Source organism: Mus caroli, chromosome 10 (genome assembly GCF_900094665.2).
Source record: "Mus caroli chromosome 10, CAROLI_EIJ_v1.1, whole genome shotgun sequence".
Lineage (NCBI taxonomy): Eukaryota > Metazoa > Chordata > Mammalia > Rodentia > Muridae > Mus > Mus caroli.
Window position 1 is genome coordinate 75,682,919 of NC_034579.1, and position 23,858 is coordinate 75,706,776.

A 23,858-nucleotide genomic window follows, 5' to 3' on the forward strand; every position below is an offset into this window, starting at 1 on the left:
GATTAGAGAGAAGTTATTAGGAGGTGAGGGAAGTGATTAGAGAGAAGTTATTAGGAGGTGAGGGAAGTGATTAGAGAGAAGTTATTAGGAGGTGAACCTGTTCAGCAAGAGTTCTCTGAGGCAAGTTTGATCTTTTTGGCAGTAATTCAGTCTCATAGCAAACACCAAATACAACTCAGCACCAGCAGTCAGAGATGAGGCCATGGAAGTGGCATATTGCTGTAGGAACCTCATGAGTAGGTCTTGGGTGAGTTTCTCTCAATGGCAGCATAGTGAAGCATACCAAACCAATGCTTGGCGCTCGTCTCCCACTCTCTGTGGCGTCATATTTATATTACTTTGTCAAGCGTCCTTTCACGTTTGCTGTATCAAAACATTCTTTCACTTGTGTCTGCTTCAGGAAAATATTCTTTCATGTGTCTGCTTTAGCAAGGCATCCTTTTACCTGTTTGCTCCATCAAAACATCATTTGATCTAACTAACTTTCCAAAGAAACCAGAAGTTTTCCCTTTATCCTGAGCTTGTGACTGAGTAATAAAGAGTCAGTGCTTCATCAAGTCTTCAACTTCTGAAATCTCAGCGTGATAACAGCACAGAAGGGAAAGAAATCTGAAAACTTTTTTTTTAAGTTTCTATATATTTTAAATCATTTTTTGATCCTTAGAACGTAAGTTTTTATATCCTTAGACCTTGTGTTGGTTTTGAACATTTTTTTTAAATTTTAATCATTTATCAGAGACATAGTAGTTATTATTAACTGTCATTGTAAATTATGTTCTTTTAGTAAAAGGTTATAAACCTGTTTATCTTTTAACATGAAGCCTGTTAACAATGTAAACTTGGTTTCCTTTCCTTAACAAGGTACACAGCAGCTTTATTTAACTAAAGAACTAATGGACTAACAAGGTGGCTTGGGGGAAGAAGATGATTGCTGTTGTCTAAGTGGCAAAACTATAGTTAGCTTAGTATCGATGTGGTCAGAGACTTCAGAAGGACAAATTATAATCTAAATGGGCTATGTATCAACTAAAATGATCAAGGCTGGTCCATAGTTCATTATGTAGACAGCCATCCTAGGCTCCTGTGGTTTCCATGGTGATGGGGGCAGAGGTATCAGCATCAGAGACATTCCTGTGTAGGAGGAATATGGGAGGGATTGACTGTATCTTGTCTAGGTAAAGTGGGGCAGTCTGGGCCCTGAAGCAGTCTCGCCCAGTGGTTAGTTGCTGGAATCCAGCACTAGAGGGGTTCTGGAACCTGAGGATGGATGTGTGGTGTCAGGGAAAATGAAAACAGTGACCACCTGTTTAAGCAAGTGACCACCTATTCAAGCAAGTGGCCCTGAGCCATCTTTATTTATACAATCCCAATCCTGCTTGCCTGAGTAGTGATATTATTGGTTACTTTAATTTAAAGAGATCATAATATCAGCATTATAAAAGTCCCATCATTGTAAAGGCCCCCAATAGTTTTTCTTCCTCCTCCCACTGGGTCAGTCACACACCCCTAATCTTATTTTGCACTACAAAGCACAATTCAGAAAGGCAAAAATAAATGTCTAGTCAGGCATGACCTGTGGATATGAGCACAAACCCAGCTGGTAGCAAATGCCATTACACAGTTATGCAAGGTGATAGACAGATTAAACACTCCTGATTATAAGTCCAGTCATCAGATACTACCCCTCTGTCAAAATACATTTTAAACTGAAGACAAAGATGTGCTCATTTTACTAAGTAACCTTTCCTCATATGTACCTATCAATTTCTGATACTATCTTTCCGGAGCCACACACGTGTTCATCCTGCTACTGGACCCTGAGTTACTTGGCGGGAAATCGGGTTCCCTCCCCCTTCCTTTATAACTGAATGTCGGAACTAGTAAAGGAGAGCTTTGATCAGAGACTTGGCTCCGTTTCTTTTTTCGCCCTGTCTAGTTTCCTCTCTTTTCAGCTCGAGCTGCCATCCTCAGATGAACCGTTCACGTTGCAGACTGCTGGTCAGGCTGCAACACCTACCCATTTTAAGTCTCTGTTGTTTAGACATATCTTCCTCAGAACAGTTATGCAAGCAGGACATACTCCTCTTCTCAAGCCTGGGGTTGCCACAGACTTACTCAGTGTGACTGTAGCAGTATCTCTAGTGACACAATTATATGTCCCAAAATACTCAGGATTAATGGTCACAAGTAGAAGCTTGATAGAGGAAAGGAGGATTTTGCCCCTAGAATGAGTATTTAGAAAAACATAGAATCATCCACAGGGCTTTCAGTCTGCATAATCTTGGCTTTGCCCATGACCCACAAAGTGAAACTAAATATTGCTATGAGTATAAACAGCATAGCAAAAGCAAAGAGACCTTGTACCATATATGACCTAGGTAATAAGCAGTGGGCCACCAAAATTCACCACAGGTCCTTGCCAAGTGAGAAGGGTTTTCCATGGGCCTTGCCACAGAAATGGCCCATCAGTGAAGCAATCAAATGCGTACCCTGCAGCTGATGCATGGCCATCACCAGTTAATGTTTCCACAATCCAGGTGGAGTCCTTTGTTGCTGTGTCAGTTGTCTTCTTGGAGACCTTGAGGGTCATTGCTAGGACCTAAGAGTCTCTGTCATGATAATTTTAAACTTCTTAAATGCCATACTCAGCAGATCTCAGACAGGTTTAATGGCCAGTATCTACTGAGTATATTAAACATTTTGTCTATCCTTTTTTGAAGTTAGGGATTTTGATACAATTTTGCTAATGTATACTCAATAGCACTGATCTGTTTGAGTGTCTCTCTGTATCATCTGTTAGTAGTCATCTCTCTTGAAATGCCGTGTGGAATTCAGTGGGCCCAGAAATGAGAGATGTGATCCTCCTTTTCTGTTTCCTTCTAAAAACACTTGGAGACTTCATTTGAATGTCTGTGATATGGAATAAATGTGTGGAGCACCCAGAATTATATATTCTCAATGAAATGTACATTTACAGTGCAGTCAGTCTCACTATTTTTCTTATGTATATGTATGGGCTCTTTTAGGATGCGGTGACCTATGAGGATGTGTATGTGAAATTCACTCATGAAGAGTGGGCTTTGCTGAATCCTTCCCAGAAGAGTCTCTACAAAGATGTGATGCTGGAGACATGCAGGAACCTCACTGCTATAGGTAAGAATGTGAGTTTTCCTTCACTTTCTAAACAAGGGGACAAGGTTTCTTGGTTATTGGTGTACTTCTCTGATTTCTCTTGTGACAGAGGAAGAATGTGGTGACTATTGAGACATGATTCTCGGGTTTACCAAAGATACTAACTTAAAATTGCATACTATCCAATAATATATCATAAATTTTCTGGTATTATTATTTTAGGTTACAAATTGGAAGACAACATTGAAGAACACTGTCACAGTTCTAGAGGACGTGGAAGGTAAATTTCATGTGCAAGCTGATACAGATGCATCACTGAAGAAGTTTTAATGTGTCCTGAAGTTGTAAAGAGAAGCAGTAGTGGGAATAAGCACAGCTTTATGTATATTAATGAGGATTAAATTCTCACAAGGCTGTGTACTTCAATTTCAGGTAGCTAACCTGTGTCTGCAAGGCAAACTTCTAACAAACACAGAAATCATACCTTAACACATGATGATAGTTTAGTCATAGGCCTGTGAGAACTGTGTTGTAGAACTGTCAACCATTTAGTTTCATCCTATTCAATTTTAACAAAAAGCATGCACATTGATTGGGGACCCGTGAATGTCCAAGAACTTTTATAAACAAATAGTCGTTCCAAAATTTAGTGAGAAGAACAGTTTATGGGAGGCAAGAAGGCCGATGTCATGGAGAAACCTTAATCCTTATAGCACATATCTGTGGGGAACAAGAATTCAAACTATGTGAATATTTGAAAACCTTTTGTTTGTTATTTCTCCTTTAATAAGTATAACATCTATAATTGCAGATACAAGTCTTGTGAGCATAAGGGACATGGAAAGAAGCAATGTACCTTTGCACAGAAGAGTTTTCTTCAAACATATGAAAGGATCCATACTGAAGAGAAACCCTATGAATGCAATCAGTGCAGTAAAGCCTTTGCAAATTTCCGTAGTCTTCAAAAACATGAAAAATATCATACTGTAGAAAAACCCTATGAATGTAATCACTGTGGTAAAGCCTTTCCAAGTCCCAGTGCTCTTCAAATTCACCAAAGAACTCACACTGGAGAGAAACCATATGATTGCAGTGAGTGTGGGAAAGCCTTCACAAGTAAAAGTAATCTTCAAACGCACAAAAGAACTCACACAGGAGAGAAACCATATTGCTGCAATGAATGTGGGAAAGCCTTTGCATGTCTCAGTTATCTTCAAACACATGAAAACATTCACACTGGAAAGAAACCTTATAGATGTAACCACTGTGGTAAAACCTTTACACGGCGTAGTGGTCTTCAAATGCATGAAAGAAGTCATACTGGAGAGAAACCTTATGAATGTAATCATTGTGGTAAAGCCTTTGTTTGTAGCAGTAGTCTTCACAGGCATGAAATAATTCATACTGGAAAGAAACCCTATATGTGTAATCAGTGTGGTAAAACCTTTGCCCGTTATAGAAATCTTCGAAATCATGAAGAATATCATACTCTTGATAAACCACATAAATGTACTCTATGTGGTAAAGCCTTTGCAAATCACAGGAATCTTTATATACATGAAAGATATCATGCTGGAAAGAAATTGCACAAATGTACTCAATGTGGTAAAGCCTTTACATGGTCTAGTAGTCTTCAAATTCATGAAAGAAGTCATAGTGGAGAGAAACCTTATGAGTGTAATCAATGCAGTAAGACCTTTGTATGTTGCAGTACTCTTCAAAGGCATAAAAGAACTCACAGTGGAGAGAAACCTTATGAATGTAATCAGTGTGGTAAATCTTTTGCAAGATGCAGTTTTCTTCAAATACATGAAAGAATTCATACTGGAGAGAAACCTTATGTGTGCAATCAATGTGGTAAAGCCTATGCAAGTGGTAGTAGTCTTCGAAATCATGAAAAACGTCATACTATTGAGAAACCTTATAAATGTAATCAGTGTGCTAAAGCCTTTGCATGTCTCAGACGTCTTCAAATACATGAAAGAAATCATACTGGAAAGAAACTTTATGAGTGTAGTCAATGTGGAAAACCCTTTACAAGTCAAAATAGTCTTCAAATACACAGGAGAACTCATACTGGAGAGAAGCCATATAAATGTAGTCAATGTAGTAAAGCCTTTGCATGTTGCAGTAATCTGTATAGACATGAAAGAAATCATACTGGAGAGAAACTATGAATAATCATTGTGGTAAAGCATTTGCATATTCGAATAGTCTTCATAATCACAAAAAATGTCATTCTGAAGAGAACCCCTTTGGATATAATTGATTCAGTAAAGCTTTGGCACGTTAGTGTAAACTTCAGATACATTAAAGATATAAATTGGAGAGAAACCTGACAAATGTAATCAATGTGATACTGCCTCTGCGTGTTACTGGTTTCTTTAAGGTTATGAAAGAATTCCTACTGGAAAGAAACACCATGAATCTAATAAGTGCAGTAAAGCCTTACATATCAAACACATTTTCCTACTGAGACATCTCATTGGTGCTTATGTAAGATTAGTGGAACCGTTTCATCTTTAAAATGTCTTTTCAAAATGTATACAAATAGTCATCCAAGGATAGAGGAACACAATAATTTGAATAAAAGAGTAAATAGGTAGTAGACCAATGTAAGTTGTCGTCTGACTGGAACATGCACACCAGAGCATAGTTATATACACACAGGTAAAATTTATTAAAGATGAAATTAAAGCAAACAAAATGAAAATATTCAGAACATAATGGTTTACCAGTTAATGCATTGTAATATTTCAAGAATTGTCTATGTTCATCAAAAGAATGATGGGTCCTATTTAGATCCTGTTAAGAGGACTGCCGACTCTTAGCAGAAAGCTGCTATCATCTCTGCAGCCATCTCAGGCTGTTTACTTACAGGTTGGTACTTTTCCACCCTGACGAGAGACTTGTTTTCCTAGCATGATGTTTTTGCAAGCAGCCCACCACAGCTGAACACACTCTGATAACATCCTGTTTTTCTCAGACACATCCTCGACTTGTGGTTAAGTGTCTCCAGTTGCCCTCCCCAGCTTGTGCTTACATATCCATAGTTGCCTTTCAATAGACTCGGATCAGGCAGACTGTCTTGTCTCCATTCTTCGTGTCTCTTGCCCCTCCATCCCCACTCTCTCCCTTGCAGACCCCGTTGATTGACCTGTGAACTGGGTCAAGATCCTCCATTATCCTTTCACTCTCTGATTATAAGATAGGTCATTTTACAAACATCTCAGCTGGATATAGAGGTGCACGCCTGGAATCCCCCACTTGGAGACACAGGTGGATTTCTGAATTCGAGGCCAGCTTGGACCACATAGGGAGGTCCAGGATGGCATAGCTATGTAGAGAGATCCTGTGTCATAAATATCAAACAGACCCTCAAGACAACAACAATAAAGCCCCAACCAAACAACCATCTCTCCCTTTATGGATTCTTTTCCTAAAATAATCTGAATGTAGTGAGAAGTTTGTAATTTTGGGTTCTTTAAAAAACAGAAATGTTAAGTGAATATGTTTTTAAATCCAGGTGTGGGAATGTGGGGCTGCTTCAGATTGTTCATAGAAGCTGTGTATGATTTGCCTCTTGCTCTATCAGAGGTATGATTTTTGCCAGCAGCAGATAATTTATGGAATTGTGTGATGTTTGGAATTCTGGGGACTTTTCAGAGTTTATATAAATGCTAGGGCTCTAAGAGGCAGTGTGAGTGGCTGGTTGGTGTTTTTGTTGGTGTTGGTCGCAGTTTGTCAGTTTTGAAGTAGTACCGCAGAAAGAAATGAGAAGTAGAAATTACATATCCTGATGGCAAAGATCAGTCTTGCCCTAAGGAACCTGATACCCCTAATCAGCAGGAAGTAGTCTAATAAAAATTGCTTCCTTTCCCCTTTATCATTTCTTTCTCTCCTGTTTAGTTTTAGGGGTGGTATAAGGGAAGAAAAATGGGGTGGAGAAGGGTGGAAGAAATAAGAATCCCTAAAGTAGCAAACACCGGCTATAATTGGTGCTTATAAGTGGGACCAAGCAGAATGAGAAATTTGATTTCAAATATTTTAGAGGACACAGAAGTGGATGAAGGAATGGATCTTTGTTTCAAGATAACAGCAAAACATTTTGGCAGCTGTCATTGGAAAATTCCATGGTCTGCTCCCACAGGAAATTTTCTGTTTCTTTTCTTCTTTCCTACCTTTATTCTGTCTCAAAGAAGATTGGGAGAATGACTGAGCATTTGCAAAAATTGTGAGTAGATATGAGGGACCCAAATAACAAAAAATGGCAGAAATGGGAAGACAAAAGGGTTCTCTCAGCTCTTTTCTGAAGGGGCTGTAGAATTGGCAGGGAAATTGTGGATGGAAGTTGAAGCATTTGGGAAGCAAGAAACACTGGAAGAGGGAGAACAACAAAACCTCAGTCTGGGTGACTGCAAACAGGAGTTTCTCATAGGAGGAAAGAGGGTGAGAAGCTAGCTGTGCAAGAGGGTGGTCAGGTCAGGGAAAAGCAGAAAAGGCAGAACAGGCTGATGAAATAGCCCATTTTGAGAGAAAGGGTTAACCTTGAGCCAACTGTACCACCAGAGGTGGGGGTGTAGGTTACCTAATCACCATCATCTTTCCCAGTATGCCTGCTAGTATATGCTTTCTAATGGGATGGATCAAGGTTGTAATATAGGATGGTGACCTCTAGAAATGATAGATCTAGAGTGTTTTAAAGAGGCTGCGATTTCATATGGGATGTCCTCACCTTATATGAAAGCAATTGTAAAACCTGGCCTACTCAAAAGAGAATTATTCCCCAAGGCTGGAAGGAATTGGTGACAGTTGCACTAGAGGCCAGTCCACAATTGCAATGGCTAATGTGGTAGAGGGAAGAAGCTGTAAATACTGAACAGTGAAATAGAGCGAGGGGAAGGAGGCTAGTCAAGGACCAGTTGCTGACTCTGATATAAAGGAACAGATTCAGTTTGATGATGCTACTACAGAACAATGTTGATTAGCAATGTTAGGAGCTTGGGGCAAATTTGAGCACCTCAGAAAATGTTCACCTTGTTTACAAAGACTATATAAGCTCTGGCGAATTCTTCACTGAATTTTTTTTTTTTTTTGTACAAAAAATGTCAGTTGTGAACAAAGCCGTATCAGACCCTTATGTAAGACAAGCATTTATAGAAACCTGGCATATGGAAATATAAATACTGAATATTAAAAGCACTTATTAGACCATTAAAGGCAGGGGCAGCACCCATGTATAAGTGAATAAAGGATACAACTGATATTGTTCCAATGTGTACCAGGCTAATAGCATAGGTGAAGGAATAACTGGAGGTCTTCAATATCAAAAGGCCTGGTGATTGGATTGTGGGATATACTGTCATTTGCAAAGAAAGTGTAACCAAGGTCCTAAAGATTTCAGCTCTCAAGATGGCTGGTGCATTAATTGCAAAAAATAAGGGGTTTTGTGCAGGAAAAGTGAATAAGGCATCCTGAAGGGTAGTGGCTTCGGGAGTTGTGCAGGCAATGTGGCAAGGGTTGCCCTTGGACTATTGAAGTGTTGGTCCAGCAGATATCCAAGGCAAATTTTTACAGACAGGAGATTTCTTGGGGGCTTGACTTGAAGCCCCACAACAAAAAGTATGAGCTATTTGACTCCTGTCAGCCAGGAAATAGCAAGCAGGCAGAAAAATCTTAACTAAGTATTGTAAATGTAATGTATGCTTCTGCAGGCAGTGTTACTCTAGACCTGGCCGTAGATAAACACCTTACTCTACTTCTAAAACCTCAATGTTATAAAATATCTACTGGAATTTATGGTCCTTTGCATGCCTTGATAATAGGGATGATTTTGGAAAGGACTGGGTTAACTTTCCAAAGATTCATTGTGCATTCAGGAATTATAGATGAAGATTTCAAAGGAGAAATTCAAATTAATGACATGTTAAAAAAAAAAAAAGCAAATGATAGGATTGATAGGATGTGATAGAATTGCTCAGCTGCTCCTGTTTTCCTGCATCAAATGCAAAACTCCCACAGGAAAAAAAACCCCAAGAGTTTGGAAGTACTGGAAAATGTGTGTTCTGGCAGGCAGTTGTTAATGATAAGAGGCAAGAATTAAAATAGCAGGTAAATGGTATTTAGGTAGAAGGCTTGATGAATACAGGAGCTGATGTAACTCATTTCACAAACATTTTGGAACTCAGAATGGCCACTTCAAAAGGTTTATACACAGTTTCTAGGAATTAGAAAGTTATCTCAGATAAAAGAGTTTTCTAAGTGACTGGAAAGTCAAGTAGTCAAGGCCTTAAGTGGCTGACATAGTCATAAAATTATGGGGCCAAGATTTACCACAACAGTGGTGAAATCAGATTAATATTCCCTCACTGCTAGAGACCAAGCACGATGAAGCGCGGGATGCACTGGTAGATGCCTCTTGGGAAGATGCTGATACATGGTTTGAAAAAGAACTTCAGGCTGTGCCAGTTGTCCAAACACAGGGCATCACAGTGATTAAGTTTCCAGTTTTATATGGGAGGGCCACTGTTGTAGTACCAACAGCCCTACCCTTAGATGGTTCACTAACAACCATTCTGCTCATGCTGTTCTGCTTATGTTGTAGGATTATTTCCAGAAATAGAAATTGCCTTAGTTTCATCTTCACTTCCTGATATGCTACCGTTACAAATGGAACTACAAAATCTGGTTAAAGCCTGCCCAAATCCTTTGTTTATTACCCATTCTCAGATAGTCTGACCTTGGATTTACTGCAGAAGGGAATAGCAAGCTGATGCATTAATCTGTTTTATTTTTACTTCTCTAGAACAAGAACATCAAAACCTATCCACTGATGCTCACAGACTTCATGTGTCACATCCTACTTGGACAAATGGGACAATTGTGCAGGAATATCCTAAATGTGTTCCCTACTGCCTTAGTCAAATAGCAGTGGTTAATCACAGAGGTAAAAATACTAATGAATTGTGGCAGATGGATATCATTCTCTTTGCTCTTGTGCCACAGACACCATCCCTGTACATTTTCGTTGATACTTAAAAAAAAATTTTTTTTTCTGGGTAGTTTCTCAGTCCTCAGAGAATGCTTCAGCAGTGTGCTCTCTTCTTATACAAACTTTGGCTGTTATGGGCTGCCAACTTCTATCAAAACTGACAGCGAACCAGCCTATAGTAGTAAAAAGTATAAGAAGCTCTTTAAGGAATGGAATATAATTTACATTACAGACATTCCTTATCTTCACAGCCAGAGTTCACACTTTTGAAAGGCTAGACCAGGCTGGCCTCAGACTCACAGAGATCCACCTGCCTTTGCCTCCCAAGTGCTGGCATTAAAGGTATGCATCACCACAGCTGGGCAATGCCAAACTCTTAATTTTTGAATCCTAGGTCATCACCCTGGAACCTCCCCTTTGGGGACCATAATTGTGTTTCTGGTCTCAGACCAGAAACTTTTAATGCCCTGCCTCCACCTCCCAAAAGGTGGCATGAAAGGTCATTGCCACCACAGAAAGCTGGGAAAGTGTTAATATTTGGCCAACAGTGTTCAGCTGAGAGAGATTCGAGCAATCTTTAGTGAGTCTTATAGACACTGCTAATGTCTGGTGAATATCAATCAGGTGGCTTAAATATGACCTCTTTTCAGCTGTGAGCAGGAGGATCACACAGTGCACATAGTGTAACGGTCTGTGTATGCTAGACACCCTATGCCTACACGAGGTAGTGCCTACTGTGTGCAGAATTAGTGCAGGGACAACTTTGCACTACGGGTGCAAGTTCTACAGTCTCTCTGCAGGTCTGTCCAGCAGGACAGTTCTGTACTTGGGGTGGAGCCGCCCAGGACTGTGTACCACAATGCTGGGTCTATGCAAGCTAAGGGAGCCGCTCCTGTCACTCAAGGCCTCACTAGCCACTCAGGGCTTGGATACGGATGCCAGTTAGAATGGGGGCGGGTACTTCCGGTCCGCCATGCTGCAGGCTCCGCTGTGTTTCTGAGGGAGGCTTTGGTGGTTCCGGGTTCTGTGCTGAGACCAGCTGTTAGGAGCTGTGAGGAGAGCGGGCGAACTGGGAATCCGCGCCATGGTGAGCGGGGCCGCCGTCCCCACGCGGGGAGGATCCGTGGGAGCCCGTGTGGGGTTGCCCCGGGGTGCGGGAACTGTCTGTGGGACGCGGCGCCCGGTGTGATTCCGTTCGTTCACCTCAGGTTACTGAGGGTCCTTGCCCCTCGCAGGCGGAAACCGGACCTCTCCCTGGCACAGGTCCCCTGGCTGCGCCTGCGCACAGCCTGAGAAGTTGCTTGGAAACTCTTCTCGTCAGTCTGCAGGGCACGCGCATGCGCGGCTTTTATTGTCAGGGGAGAGAAGTGCTGCTGCCTGGCAGAGCTCTAGTTTCCCTAGCGTCTTCTACAGGTTCTTACTAGGCACTTGACGTTCACGTGTAGGGTACATCTACAGTGAATTCTGCGCAGGTCTAAAGACTGTGTCATTAACACATTCGCATGTGTTAATTCACGTGTGTTAGTAAGGCCAGACCCACTGTGTTTCCCTGCCTAAGTTGTCAGAATCGACCGAATATTAATTGCGATTTTGTTCTAATTGTTCTTTATGTTCTCCTGATCTTTTTATTCTTTTTTTTTTTTTTTTTTTAAAGATTCATTTATTATATGTAAGTACACTGTAGCTGTCTTCAGACACTCCAGAAGAGGGCGCCAGATCTCGTTACGGATGGCTGTGAGCCACCATGTGGTTGCTGGGACTTGAACTCTGGACCTTCGGAAGAGCAGTCGGGTGCTCTTACCCACTGAGCCATCTCACCAGCCCCTTTTTATTCTTTCTTAAACAGCAGTCTTTATCGCAGGTGTAGGGTAACTTAGAAGTCAGACGGTGTCCCTGTGCTGTTTATTCAGTCTTGTGTGCTCACGTTTTCATTCATGATGACGTTTTGTCATCTGTTTTCTGTCGTTCATTGCAGAAACCGTTAGACTCTTTATTTGTTGGATCTATAGCTCAGATTCTGCACTAAAATAATATTGAGACTTCTTGTCTACAATCCTTGAATTTCTCTACTTTGGTTGATTTCATTGATTCTTTTTATAACATAGTTACAGTTTTGGCTCCAGACATTTGTCACATTTCTAGGTATTCCTGTATTTATTCAAAAGGACATGTAAGTGTTATGAGGGTATGTGTTTTTTATTTACTAAATTTCTTTCATGTGCATGAGTGTTTTTGCTTTAGTGTATGTGTTCATCAGTTGGGTGTTTGGTGCCCACAGAAAACTAAAGAGGACATCAGATGCTCTGCAACAGGAGCTATGGATAATTTTGTGCCACCATGTTAATGCTAGTAACAAATGATATTAGCATGATGCATGTTAGAACAATATCAGTTGTCTCCTTTATCCACTTGTACATGGGTGCTGCCCCTGTCTTTAACGATTTAATATCTTTTAAAATATTCAGTGTTTGCATTTCCAAATGCCAAGGTTTCTATTAACACTTGTCTTATTACAGAGTCTGATACAGCTTTGTTCATAGCTGATGTTCTTTGTAAAACATGAGTCCCAACCAGTCCAGGTAGGGCTTTTAAAAAAATAAATTTATGAGAAGGTCTCTTATGTTGACTCAGGTTGCCTTCATCCCACTATGTGGCTACACAGGCCTTGCTCCCTTTCAGAGTCAACATCCTCAACTCTTGGATAAAAGGTTTGTAACATCACATGGTTCTAAAAAAATATCTCTGTGACTCATGTCATGGGCTGTCCATAAGGCTTTGTGTGTGGAGTATGGGTTCTCCCTTGAGACCAGAATAGAAGGAAAAGTTCATTGTGTCCATTGCAGGGGGAGATAGGCTATGCAATAGCTGAATTACAGGTTGTTTAATTCAGTGAACTGCTGGGGTCTTTGTTATAAAGAAGGTGCCGATGTGTCAGGTGAATGACTTTCTTGTACTTTTCCTAGCATGCATCAATTCAGACCATATGACTGAAGCCAAACCAAATTGGTGGGTCCAATTTTGGAATATTATTTTGCGCTAATGAAATTTTCAATTGAACAACTCTCTCATGTGGGTAAATAAATGCGAATCTGGTTGGCTCATTTCACTCTGGTAGGAGGCCTGAGACACAGGGTATTGATTGGGCTGTGGATTGTGTGGCTGCTTACAGCACTCAGCAGTTAACATTTACACAGGCCAGGCCAGATAGTCACCTATTAATGGCATTTTCTCTACCAGGAAAGAATTTATTCTGTTTTAAAGTCAAAATATCTAGCTGCTCTTTTATTTACTTCTAATCTCTTTTAAAAGCCAAGTTTCAATATGTGACTTAGTGTGGGGGTTGAATGGATATGGCTCTCATAGACTCATGTGTTTGAATGCTTGCTTCCTAGGGAGTGGCACTATGAGGAGATGTGGCCTTGTTGGAGTAGGTGTGGTCTTGTTGAAAGGAAATGTGCCACTGTGGAGGTGACCTTTGACTTCTTTATGATCAAATGTAGTCAGTGTGATACAGTCCCCTTCTTCTTCTGCCTGTAGACCAAGACTTAGAACTCTCAGGATCTTCTCCAGCTCCACGTCTGCCAGGATGCTGCTATGCTTCTTGCCATGATGATAATAGACTAAGTCTCTGAAACTGTGAGCCGGCCCCAATGAAATGTTTTCTTTTGTAAGAATTGCTGTCTGTAGTCTTGGTGTCTCTTCACAACAATGGAAACCTTAAGTAATACAGTTAGCCTATGTTTTATTGCTATTACAAGACCGTGACAATTCTTATAACAGGAAGCATTTAATTGGGGATTGCTTACAGTTTCAGAGATTTATTCTTTTGTCATCATGGTCAAGAGCATGGTGGCATGCGGCAGGCATGTTAACTGAGAGTTCTACATCTGGAACTGTAGGCAGCAGGAAGAGAGAAAGCCAACGGTCCTGGCTTGGGCCCTTGAAACCTCGAAGTACACCCCAAGTGACACTTTCTTCTACAACACCACCCCTCCTATTCTCTGCCAAGGGCTGCCATCCCTCCTGACTATTGAAACTCAGGTCATGCCCCTTGTCACATATTTCCTCCAAGACCAAAGGCCACTTGTCCCGATCCTTCTCAAGCATTGCCACTCCCTGATGACCACTCAATGAAACATAAGGGCCTATGGGGGTCATTCTCACTCAGACCACTGCAGTATCATTGACTATCTGGCCTGGCCTGTGTAAATGTTAACTGCTGAGTGCTGTAAGCAGCCACACAATCCACAGCCCCAAAAATATCATTTTTGTACATACATTACTGCTCTCGTCTCTGTTTGCTTCTGTTCTCCAATGCTTCTCACTTATTATGAACTTCATTCAATTTTCTGCAAGTGGTTATTCATTCATTTATTTTTTAGAACAATGTGTCATGTAGGTATGTGTCTTAGTTTTTCTGTTGCTATGATGAAGCATCATGACCAAAGAACAGGTTGGAAAAGGTTTATTTGGCTTATACTTCCACATCACTGTTCAGTATTGAAGGAAACCAGGATGGGAACTCAAACAGGAAAAGAACCTGGAGGCAGGAGCTGATGCAGAGGCCATGGAAGGCGCTGCTTACTGGCTTGCTCCCTATGGTTTGCTCAGCCTGCTTTCTTATAGAATCCAGGACCACCAGCCCAGGGATGGCACCACTCCCAGTAGACTAGGTCCTCCCCATTGATTGCTAATTAAAAAAAAAAAAAAATGCCTTGCAGGTCTATCTACAACCCAGTCTTGTAGAGGCTTTTTCTAAGCTAAGGTTAGACATGTATCTTTAAGTCAGTCTGTGTTAGTCGGAATAGATAGGTAAATCTTTTTTATTTTAAAGATTTATTTATTATTATTATAATATCTAAGTACACTGTAGCTGTCTTCAGATGTACCAGAAGAGGGCGTCAGATCTCATTATGGATGGTTGTGAGTCACCATGTGGTTGCTCAGGACCTTTGGAAGAATAGTCGGAGCTCTTTACCACTGAGCCATCTCTCCAGCACGAGAGACATATTTTTTTTAAAAGTTATTTATTTATTTTATCTATACTAATACACTGTAGCTGTCTTCAGTCACACTAGAAGAGGGCATTGGATCCCAATACAGATGGTTGTGAGCCACCATGTGGTTGCTGGGAATTGAACTCAGGACCCCTGGAAGAGCAGCTAGTGCTCTTAACCACTGAGCCATCTCTCCAGCCCAGAGAGACATATTTTTAAGCAAGTGATTCTTAGTGTTTTAATCCTGGAATCCTTTAACATAATTCTTCTTTTATGTTGTGACCACAACCTTAAAACAAACATATGACAGTCTGGCAACACTAGGGGACCTCTGCAGAAAGGTCTTTTGATTCTCAAAGGGTTTCAACCCATAAGTTGAGAAACTGTTTCAAGTTCCTTATCAGAGTGTCTAAGGTCATTATTCTGTTGCCTCATAAGATAGGAATTTTGTGGCCTGGTGTTTAGCTGTGGTATTTATTAGTCTTATTTATCTATCCATCAAGATCATATATTGATAAGGTCATTACAATAAAATATCTGATGAACTTTAAATTGTCTCATAGCCTTATAAATTTAAAAATTTGCTGTTTCTAAAATGTCCAGTTTTTAATTTTTTTTTGTAAAATTCCTAAACTTTCTTTAAAGAAGTTTAAAATTTCTCAATTGTATGTTTTGCAGTATTGAAAAAGTACCTGTGTAAAGGGTGAAGTCAGAGAGCACAGTCATTTTTAGAAGGCAAAACCAAGATTTAACAGTGTAAACAACTCAGTGTTTCCAAAATCAGTAACAACTGGCTTACTTTTATGTTACAAAGTTGTAAAGTTTTTGTTTTTTTGTTTTTTACATGACTGTATGGAGGTGCAGTTTTAATACTTTCACACACACACACACACACACACACACACACACACACGCCCTTGGGTTTTAAGACAGGACAGAAATTATATAAAATCTTTTCCTGATTTTAAAGTATCTTTGGACACATTTTCTTGGTTAGCTCATGCCCGGTGCTGCTGCCCAGAATGGCTCCCACCCTGAGTTAGGAGTTTTAAGTTAACTTTTTGATACAGATGTTACAGGTTTTTAACCATACCCAATAACTTATAAGCCAATAATCTATAACCAAGACATGTAGAACATTGTATATGCATATATTTAAGACCAGTCGGAAACAAACATGTAGTGGCCACATTATACATTTGAAACAGACAGACAAAACTTCCTCCAGTTGTAATTTCAAGAGAAGAGGACCTTGCTACCTGTTGAGTCCAGTTCTCATGGTCACAGTGGTTCTCTTGTGTGACAGCCACTGAATACCTGTTGTAAAAAGCTGATGTGCAGGTGACTTTTTAAGAGCATCTTGTACAGATCAGGTGACCTAGGCTTTATTCCCTGGCTCTGTTTCCTCTCTCAGGGTATCCAGGCACTGTTATCCACATGCCTGGAATGAAAGCAAAGAAGCTTATGCAAGTGGGGTGTATTTGCAGGATCCAGCCAGCTTGAATGCAGGGGAGAAAGAGCCTTGGAGAGATTCTCAGTGAAACAGCCCTCCTTTTTTGGGGGTCTATATGGACTTTCGGAGGTGGGTGGGTTTTCAGTGAGTGTACATCATTGGCTGGGCTGAGGTGCTGGGCACACCCCATTAGCATGAAGAGGAATTTCAGGCGCTTGCTGGGCATGTCCTCAGGGAATGAGGAAGCTAAATGTGCAATTTGGTCTCCAGGCTATGTAGCTATCTCAGGGTGGCAGAGGGTTGGGGTCGTAGAGCCTATGTGCATTAGAACATGCAGACTCGAAGGAGGGAACAGTCCTACCTCCTGGTGGTCTCAGGACAAGATTTTTGGGATTTGGACATGTTTCAGCCTCGCTCTTGCTCCAGATTGGCTTCCTGAAATTGCACAACTTTCTGGCCTTAACAGTGGCTCAACAGATGCAAAGGTGAAAAAAGCAGCCCGACGTGAGTAGAATGCTATGTTCCCTGAGGCCACGGTGAAGTCGTGGCCTTTGCAGCTGCTGAGGCTCATGTCCGGGTCAGAGGGCTTGCAGCAGCAGGTGTCCATGTAGATGTCCGTGGCCTGTATTACTACCAAAAGCCATCAGACATCCCTGGTCTGTGCTGGCCCTGCCCCTCCTTGTTGTTGTTTGGAGGGAGAGACTACCCCCGCCCCAACCCTTGCCACCTATATCAAGCAGGAGAACTGGCCTTGCCACTCAGTGGCTGCAGCACTTGGGAGGGCTTGGCCTATGCCTTGCTTAAGCAGGACAGTAAAGCTGACCCTGGTGGTATGGGTGTGGGTGAGCTGTTGGTGTGACCAACTTAGCTATCACTCAGGTCAATATCCAGGGCTATGAGTTAAGTCAACCCAACATCTACTTCATCTTTGAACTGCTAGGGCGCATGAAGGGGCTTCACTTGCAGATTTAAAGTCCCAGGATCTCCACAGCACAGGACACCAGGATACCCAAGGGGCTTCTGGGGAGGGAGTAGAGGCCAGAGCACTCATTGCAATGAACATTTGCAACTAAGAAGTGTGGACAAAAGTTTATACTGTGAGACACACTGTGCTACATGCACAATGGCTTCCACAACAAGATTTTTTCTGGGGTGGAGGGAGTTGAAAGGGCAGAGGGCTGAAACAAAGGGGCAGGCAGATGAGAGGTATTGGGGTACATGATGAGAAATTCACAAAGAATAAAAAGTGGCTGTCATGGTTTGCATATGCTCATCCCAAGGAGTGGCACTATTAGAAGGTGTGGCCTTGTTGGAGGAAGCGTGTCACTGTGGGGATAGGCTTGGAGATCTTCCTCGTTGCCTGAGGATGCCCAGTCTGTTCCTGGCTTCCTTCAGGTAAAGATGTAGAACCTGCAGCTCCTCCTGCACCACACCTGCCTGGATGCTGCCATACTTCTGCCTTGATGATAATGAACTGAACTTATGAACCTGTAAGCCAGCCCCAATTAAATGTTGTCTTTATAAGATTTGCCTTGGTCATGGTGTCTGTTCATAGCAGTAAAACCCTAACTAACACAGTGGCTGTGGAGCGTTTTCTTAATTAGTGATTGATGCAGAAGGGCCCAGCCAAATGTAGTTGTGCCATGCATGGACTATTGGTCCTGTGTTCTGTATGAAGGCAGACTGAGCAAGCCATGGGGAGCAAGCCAGAAAACAGCAAAATTCTATGGCCTCTGCCTCCAGATTCTTGCCTGGCTTGGGTTTCTGTTCTAACTTTTTGATAACGAACTGTATTTTAGTTAGGGTTTTACTGCATCTAGGCAGGCATGGTGCAGGAGCAACTGAGAGTTCTACACCTTCATCTGTAGGCTGCTAGAAGAATACTTCTAGGCAGCTAGGATGAGGGTCTTAAGCCCACACCCACAGTGACATACCTACTCCAACAAGTCCACACCTTCTAATAGGGCTACTTTCTGGGCCAAGCACATTCCACTCCCTGGCCCCCATAGGCTTGTTCAAACATATGAGTCTATGAGGGCCATATCTAGCCACAGCATAATAAAAAGTACATTTAATCCAACTTCCAAAATCCCCTTAGCAGTCTCAACAATGTTAAAAGTCCGAAGTTCAAAGTCTCTTCTGAGATCCATCCAGTCACTTAACTGTAATCTCCAAAGCAGGACAGGAAACCAGCTGGGCAAACTCCAGACTCTGCATTTCCATGTCTGATGTCAAAGTGGTCTTCAGATCTCCAACTCCTTTTTCATCTTTGTTGACTGCAACAAACTTCTTTCTTCTGGGCTGGTTACACTCCCTCTTAGCAGGCTTTCCTCAGCAGATATCTCATGGCTCTGGCATCTCAAACATCTTGGGGCCTTCAAGGCAACTTTAATATTATACCTTTTTGTTCTAATGCCTGGGATCCAAACATGATCTTCTGGGCTCCTCCAAAGGGTCGGCATCACTTCTCCAGCTCTGCCCTCTGTAGCACTCTAAGCTCAGGTTGATCCACTCCATTGCTGCTGCTGTTCTTGGTGATCATTCCCATGGTAGTGGCATCTCCAATATACTAGGGTCTTCCACTGCAACTAGGTTTTACCAATAGTCTCTTATAGGCTCTCATCATGGTGCCAAGCCTCAACTCCTTTGCATGTTCCCATCAGTCCTGGGCGATCAACTACAACTGAGGCTGCACCTTCACTAATGGCCTTCCATGGACTCTCACAGTGCCAAGCCTTAGCTGCTCTTCATGACCCCTTCATGCCTTCAAAACAAGTACCACTTGAGTGACTCTTACACATTACCAAGTGCGGCTGGCTGCAGCATGAGGTACAACCTTGGCTATCTTTGGAACACAGCCTCTTTGTTCTCAGAAAAACTTCCCAGAAGATTTCACCTCAGTGATGCCGATCTCTTCTTAATTACCACTAATTTCTGAGCTCCAGCTAATCAGCATCAGTTGTCCTAGTAGTCCCTTCTATTCTGGACTCTAAAGCCAGAGCCACATGGCCAAAACTGTGGATTTCTGCTGCTTGTTGGGGCTGGAACATATCTATCTTGTTCGATTACATTATCACCAGCTTTCTGTTCTTCAACACCTTCACTGCCTAAGTTTGGCTGTCCTGGAACTTGCTCCGTAGACTAACTTTGAACTCAGAAATCTGCTTGTCTGTCTCCTAAACACTGGGATTAAAGGTATGGCCCACCAAGCCTGGATTTAAGTTTTTCTTCACTTAGAGCCTGCTTTTTCCCAGGATGGCCTTGAACTCAGAGATTTGCTTGGCTTTATCTCCTGGGATTAAAGGCTTGTACTACCATGCCTGGATCTAAATTTAGCTGGGTAGGATCTTTTTTTTTTTTTTTTTTAATTTTTTATTTATTATATGTAAGTACATTGTAGCTGTCTTCAGACACAACAGAAGATTGCATCCAACCTCATTATGGATGGTTGTGAGCCACCATGTGGTTGCTGGGATTTGAACTCAGGACCTTCTGAAGAGCAGTTAGTGCTCTTACCTGCTGGGCCATCTCTCCAGCCCCAGCTGGATAGGATCTTGCCCCAAAGTCCCACTCCCTTCATCTGCTGTCTCCTAGAACCCAGGATTAGGATCCATTTCACTTCCTGGTACCTGTTTAATACTTGAACCATATATTTTTTTATTTTTCCTTTCTAAGCTTGCTCCACTTGTTTAAAATCCTCTTCATGGGACTTAACCAGAAAACAAAGTCTATGATGGGATTAAAGGTATGGTCCACCAAGCCTGGATTTAAGTTTTTCTTCACTTAGACTCATTTCTGAGACTTCCTTTGTCAGTGCAATTAATCTGATTCTCTTCACCTTAGCCTCAGGTAGAATCTTCAGACAAGGGCAAAAAGTAGCCACATTCTTCACCAAAATACCACAAAAATGGCCTCTAGGCCACATATTGAAATTCTCCACTGAAACTTCTTGGGCCAGGTCTGCACAATTCAAATTACTCTTAGTAACAAAGTCTTCCATATTCCTAATAGGATTGCTCATTAAGCCCCATTTAAAGCGTAGCACTGTTTTGCAAATCCAAAGTCCCCAAATCTACATTCTTCCAAACAAAAACATGGTCAGGACTGTCACAGCAATACCCCACTCCGGGCACCAACTTTTGGCTTAGGGTTTTACTGCTGTGAACAGACACCATGACCAAGGCAAGTCTTATAAAGACAACATTTAATTGCTGCAGGCTTACAGGTTCAGAGGTTCAGCTCATTATCATCAAGGTGGGTACATGGCAGCATCCAGGCAGGTGAGGTGCAGGAGTTCTATATCTCCTGCTGAGAGTTCTACATCTTCATCTGAAGGCTGCTAGCAGAATACTGGCTTCCAGGCAGCTAGGATGAGGGTCTTAAGCCCACCCCCACAGTGACACATTTCCTCCAACAAGGTCACACCTCCTAATAGTGCCACTTCCCAGGCCAAGCCTATACAAACCATTACAAACTGTTATATGAAAATGTGAGTAAAAAAAACCCCTTTTGCTCCCTCCTCCCAAAATGATTGCAATCTGGGATTAGTTACTCATAGTTTAAGGACTGTAAGATCCAGAATACAGAAAAAACATCTTAAATAGTTGATAATGAAACAATATTAGAATGTTCTTTTTCCATACCTTGTTCATGTCAAAGCAACTAAGAAATGAATATAAAACTACAGGTTCCTAGAATATGCTTGGGTAGACATAAGAATGGATGCCACAGGTGGAAGACAGGAGTCATTACTGTCTTAGGGAAAACAGGCATGGAGATTACCAGGGGGTGGGGGTGGGGTGTGAGGTTAAGCAGTAAGACCCAGCTTCACCTGTATCTGCAGCCTCCTGCTGTCCTAGCTGCTCACTGGCAGCAGATCACTTAGCTCCCAGCAGGCTATTTTGGTTCCCCTGGGGTGTGTGTTTGCCCAAGGTTGAATCTAGGCTGATGCAAATTCACATGAGTCTTTGAAGTCTAAGCATTGTAGATCATTAGCAGTTTCCTTTGATAACTGGATAACTATTTGTTGGAGCCACACAGCTAATAGAATTTCTCATTTGGCTGGGGAAGTTTATACATCAGGTAAATCAATGTGTAAAAATAAATCAAAGCAAACACACAGCATGGAAGTCTGACATCTCCTTAGTGGACTGGAGTGACACCAGGAAATTTATGGGTGTTGACCATTCAGTTTATGCCACGTGGTTTCAATAATCTATAAATTACATGGCATTTATCCTTTTTTACGAAACCATGGTGAAGAAGAGAAGCTGCAGAGAGAAAGAGCCATCTAAACTCTTTGAAACTGAGACGCAGAGCTGCAAGATTTGGGTTTTGCCTAGAAAGATTTCAGTCTTTCCTTGGTCCAGGTTTTTTTTTTCCTTTTCTCTTTGTTGGAAAGAGTATGTGTACTCTGTGCCATTGTGCAGCCACATATATATATACATATATACACACACACATATATACATACATACATACATACATACATATATATGTGTATATGTATGTATGTATATGTATATATTATATTATAAGATATCACAGTCAAAATCTTGCCTGGAGCCTTTTCGCCAAGATGGTGCCAAAAGCGAAGAAGGAAGCTCCTGCCCCTCCCAAAGCCGAAGCCAAAGCAAAGGCCTTGAAAGCTAAGAAGGTGGTGCTGAAAGGCGTCCACAGCCACAAAAAGAAGATCTGAACATCACCCGCCTTCTGGCAACCCAAGACCCTGCGGCTCCGGAGGCAGCCAAAATATCCTCAGAAGAGTACGCCCAGGAGAAACAAGTTTGACCACTATGCTATCATCAAATTCCCACTGACCACTGAGTCAGCCATGAAGAAAATAGAGGACAACGCTCTTTTGTTCATTGTGGATGTCAAGGCCAACAAGCATCAGATCAAACAGACTGTCAAGAAACTCTATGACATTGATGTAGCCAAAGTCAATACCCTGATAAGGCCCAATGGAGAGAAGAAGGCGTATGTTTGCTTGGCTCCTGATTATGATGCCTTAGATGTTGCCAATAAGATTGGGATCATCTAAACTGAGTCAGATGGCTAATTCTAAATATACACTTTTTTTTTCACCATTAAAAAAAAAAAGATCCGGTGCCTAGCAAACACAGAAGTGGATGATCACAGTCAGCTATTGGATGGATCACACGGCCCCCAATGGAGGAGCTAGAGAAATTACCCAAGGAGCTAAAGGGAACTGCAACCCTATAGGTGGAACAACAATATGAACTAACCAGTACCCCGGAGCTCTTGTCTCTAGCTGCATATGTATCAAAAGATGGCCTAGTCGGCCATCACTGGAAAGAGAGGCCCATTGGACTTGCAAACTTTATATGCCCCAGTACAGGGGAACCCCAGGGNCAAAAAGGGGGAGTGGGTGGGTAGGGAATTGGGAGGGTGGGCATGGGGGACTTTTGGGATAGCATTGAAAATGTAAACGAGGAAAATACCTAATAAAAAAAATAAATTATAAAAAAAAAAAAGATCTTGCCTGGAGTGTCAGAAAAACCTTTGTACATTGGAACAATGTTAGTACTATTCCATAATATGGCAATCTTTGAAGTAAAACTAAATATGTTTTGCGTAATGGGATGACTGGAATAGGCTCTCCACAGGAGCATGCCATGAGCTGTGTTGAAATGTGGTAGGCTGAATGACAACTCTCCCAGGTAGGATGGTTTATTTGAACATTTGCCTCATGTTTGTGGCTTTCATTGAAGTGCGTCTGGAACCTTAGGAGGAGGATCCTTTCTGGAGGAAGTTAGTCTCTGGGGAAGGGTGTTGAGTGTTTATTTTCTCACCACACTTCATCTTTTTACGTCTTCTGGTGGTTCAAACTGAGCACCATGCTTTCTTCTCATGCACCCACACCTTTCCACCATTACACACTTCATCCCTGAAAAGTGTAAGGTAGAATAGAAGCAGTTGCTAGCTCACTAAACTAATTTTCTGGCCTTATATATTTTATTTTTATATTGCTGGCTGATAGAATTAATTTTTTAAGGGGTTGAAAGGTCAAGATTTTATTGTCTTCATAACAAAATTGGCTTAGAACTTGATCAGTTGGCTCTTTCTCGTCTTATCTCCTCCCAGTTCAAAATGCTTGCATCTCTTAATAACTAGCATCCTCTTAGATCTTCAGTTGGGCTCAACACATTCAAGTCTCAGCACAATCTTCTTTGTAGTTTTAAGCCTTTTTGTGGAAAATAGGTTTAGTCTGCCCACCATAAACACACTGTTTCCTGTTATAATGCTGCTTTCCCTGGGTATA

At 41.7% G+C, this 23,858-nt stretch overlaps 2 protein-coding genes and 2 pseudogenes across 2 annotated transcripts in view; 3 read left to right on the forward strand and 1 right to left on the reverse strand.

Annotated features, from left to right (window-relative positions):
• LOC110303019 (zinc finger protein 431) overlaps positions 1-5,404 on the forward strand; it is an 11,329-nt gene extending 5,925 nt beyond the window's left edge. Inside the window, exons 2-4 of the mRNA XM_021173905.2 lie at positions 3,027-3,153; positions 3,355-3,412; positions 3,944-5,404. Of these exons, the coding sequence (XP_021029564.1) occupies positions 3,027-3,153; positions 3,355-3,412; positions 3,944-5,309 (1,551 nt within the window). The 3' untranslated portion in view covers positions 5,310-5,404. The remainder of the gene's footprint in view (positions 1-3,026; positions 3,154-3,354; positions 3,413-3,943) is intronic.
• A 5,679-nt stretch (positions 5,405-11,083) lies between these two features.
• The window catches only part of LOC110303018 (zinc finger protein 431-like), an 18,402-nt gene continuing 5,627 nt past the window's right edge, over positions 11,084-23,858 (forward strand). Inside the window, 1 exon segment of the mRNA XM_021173904.2 lies at positions 11,084-11,210. Within this exon segment, the coding sequence (XP_021029563.2) occupies positions 11,208-11,210 (3 nt within the window). The 5' untranslated portion in view covers positions 11,084-11,207.
• LOC110303020 lies at positions 22,152-22,616 on the forward strand (annotated as a pseudogene).
• Positions 23,636-23,858, reverse strand: part of LOC110303021 — a 476-nt pseudogene continuing 253 nt past the window's right edge.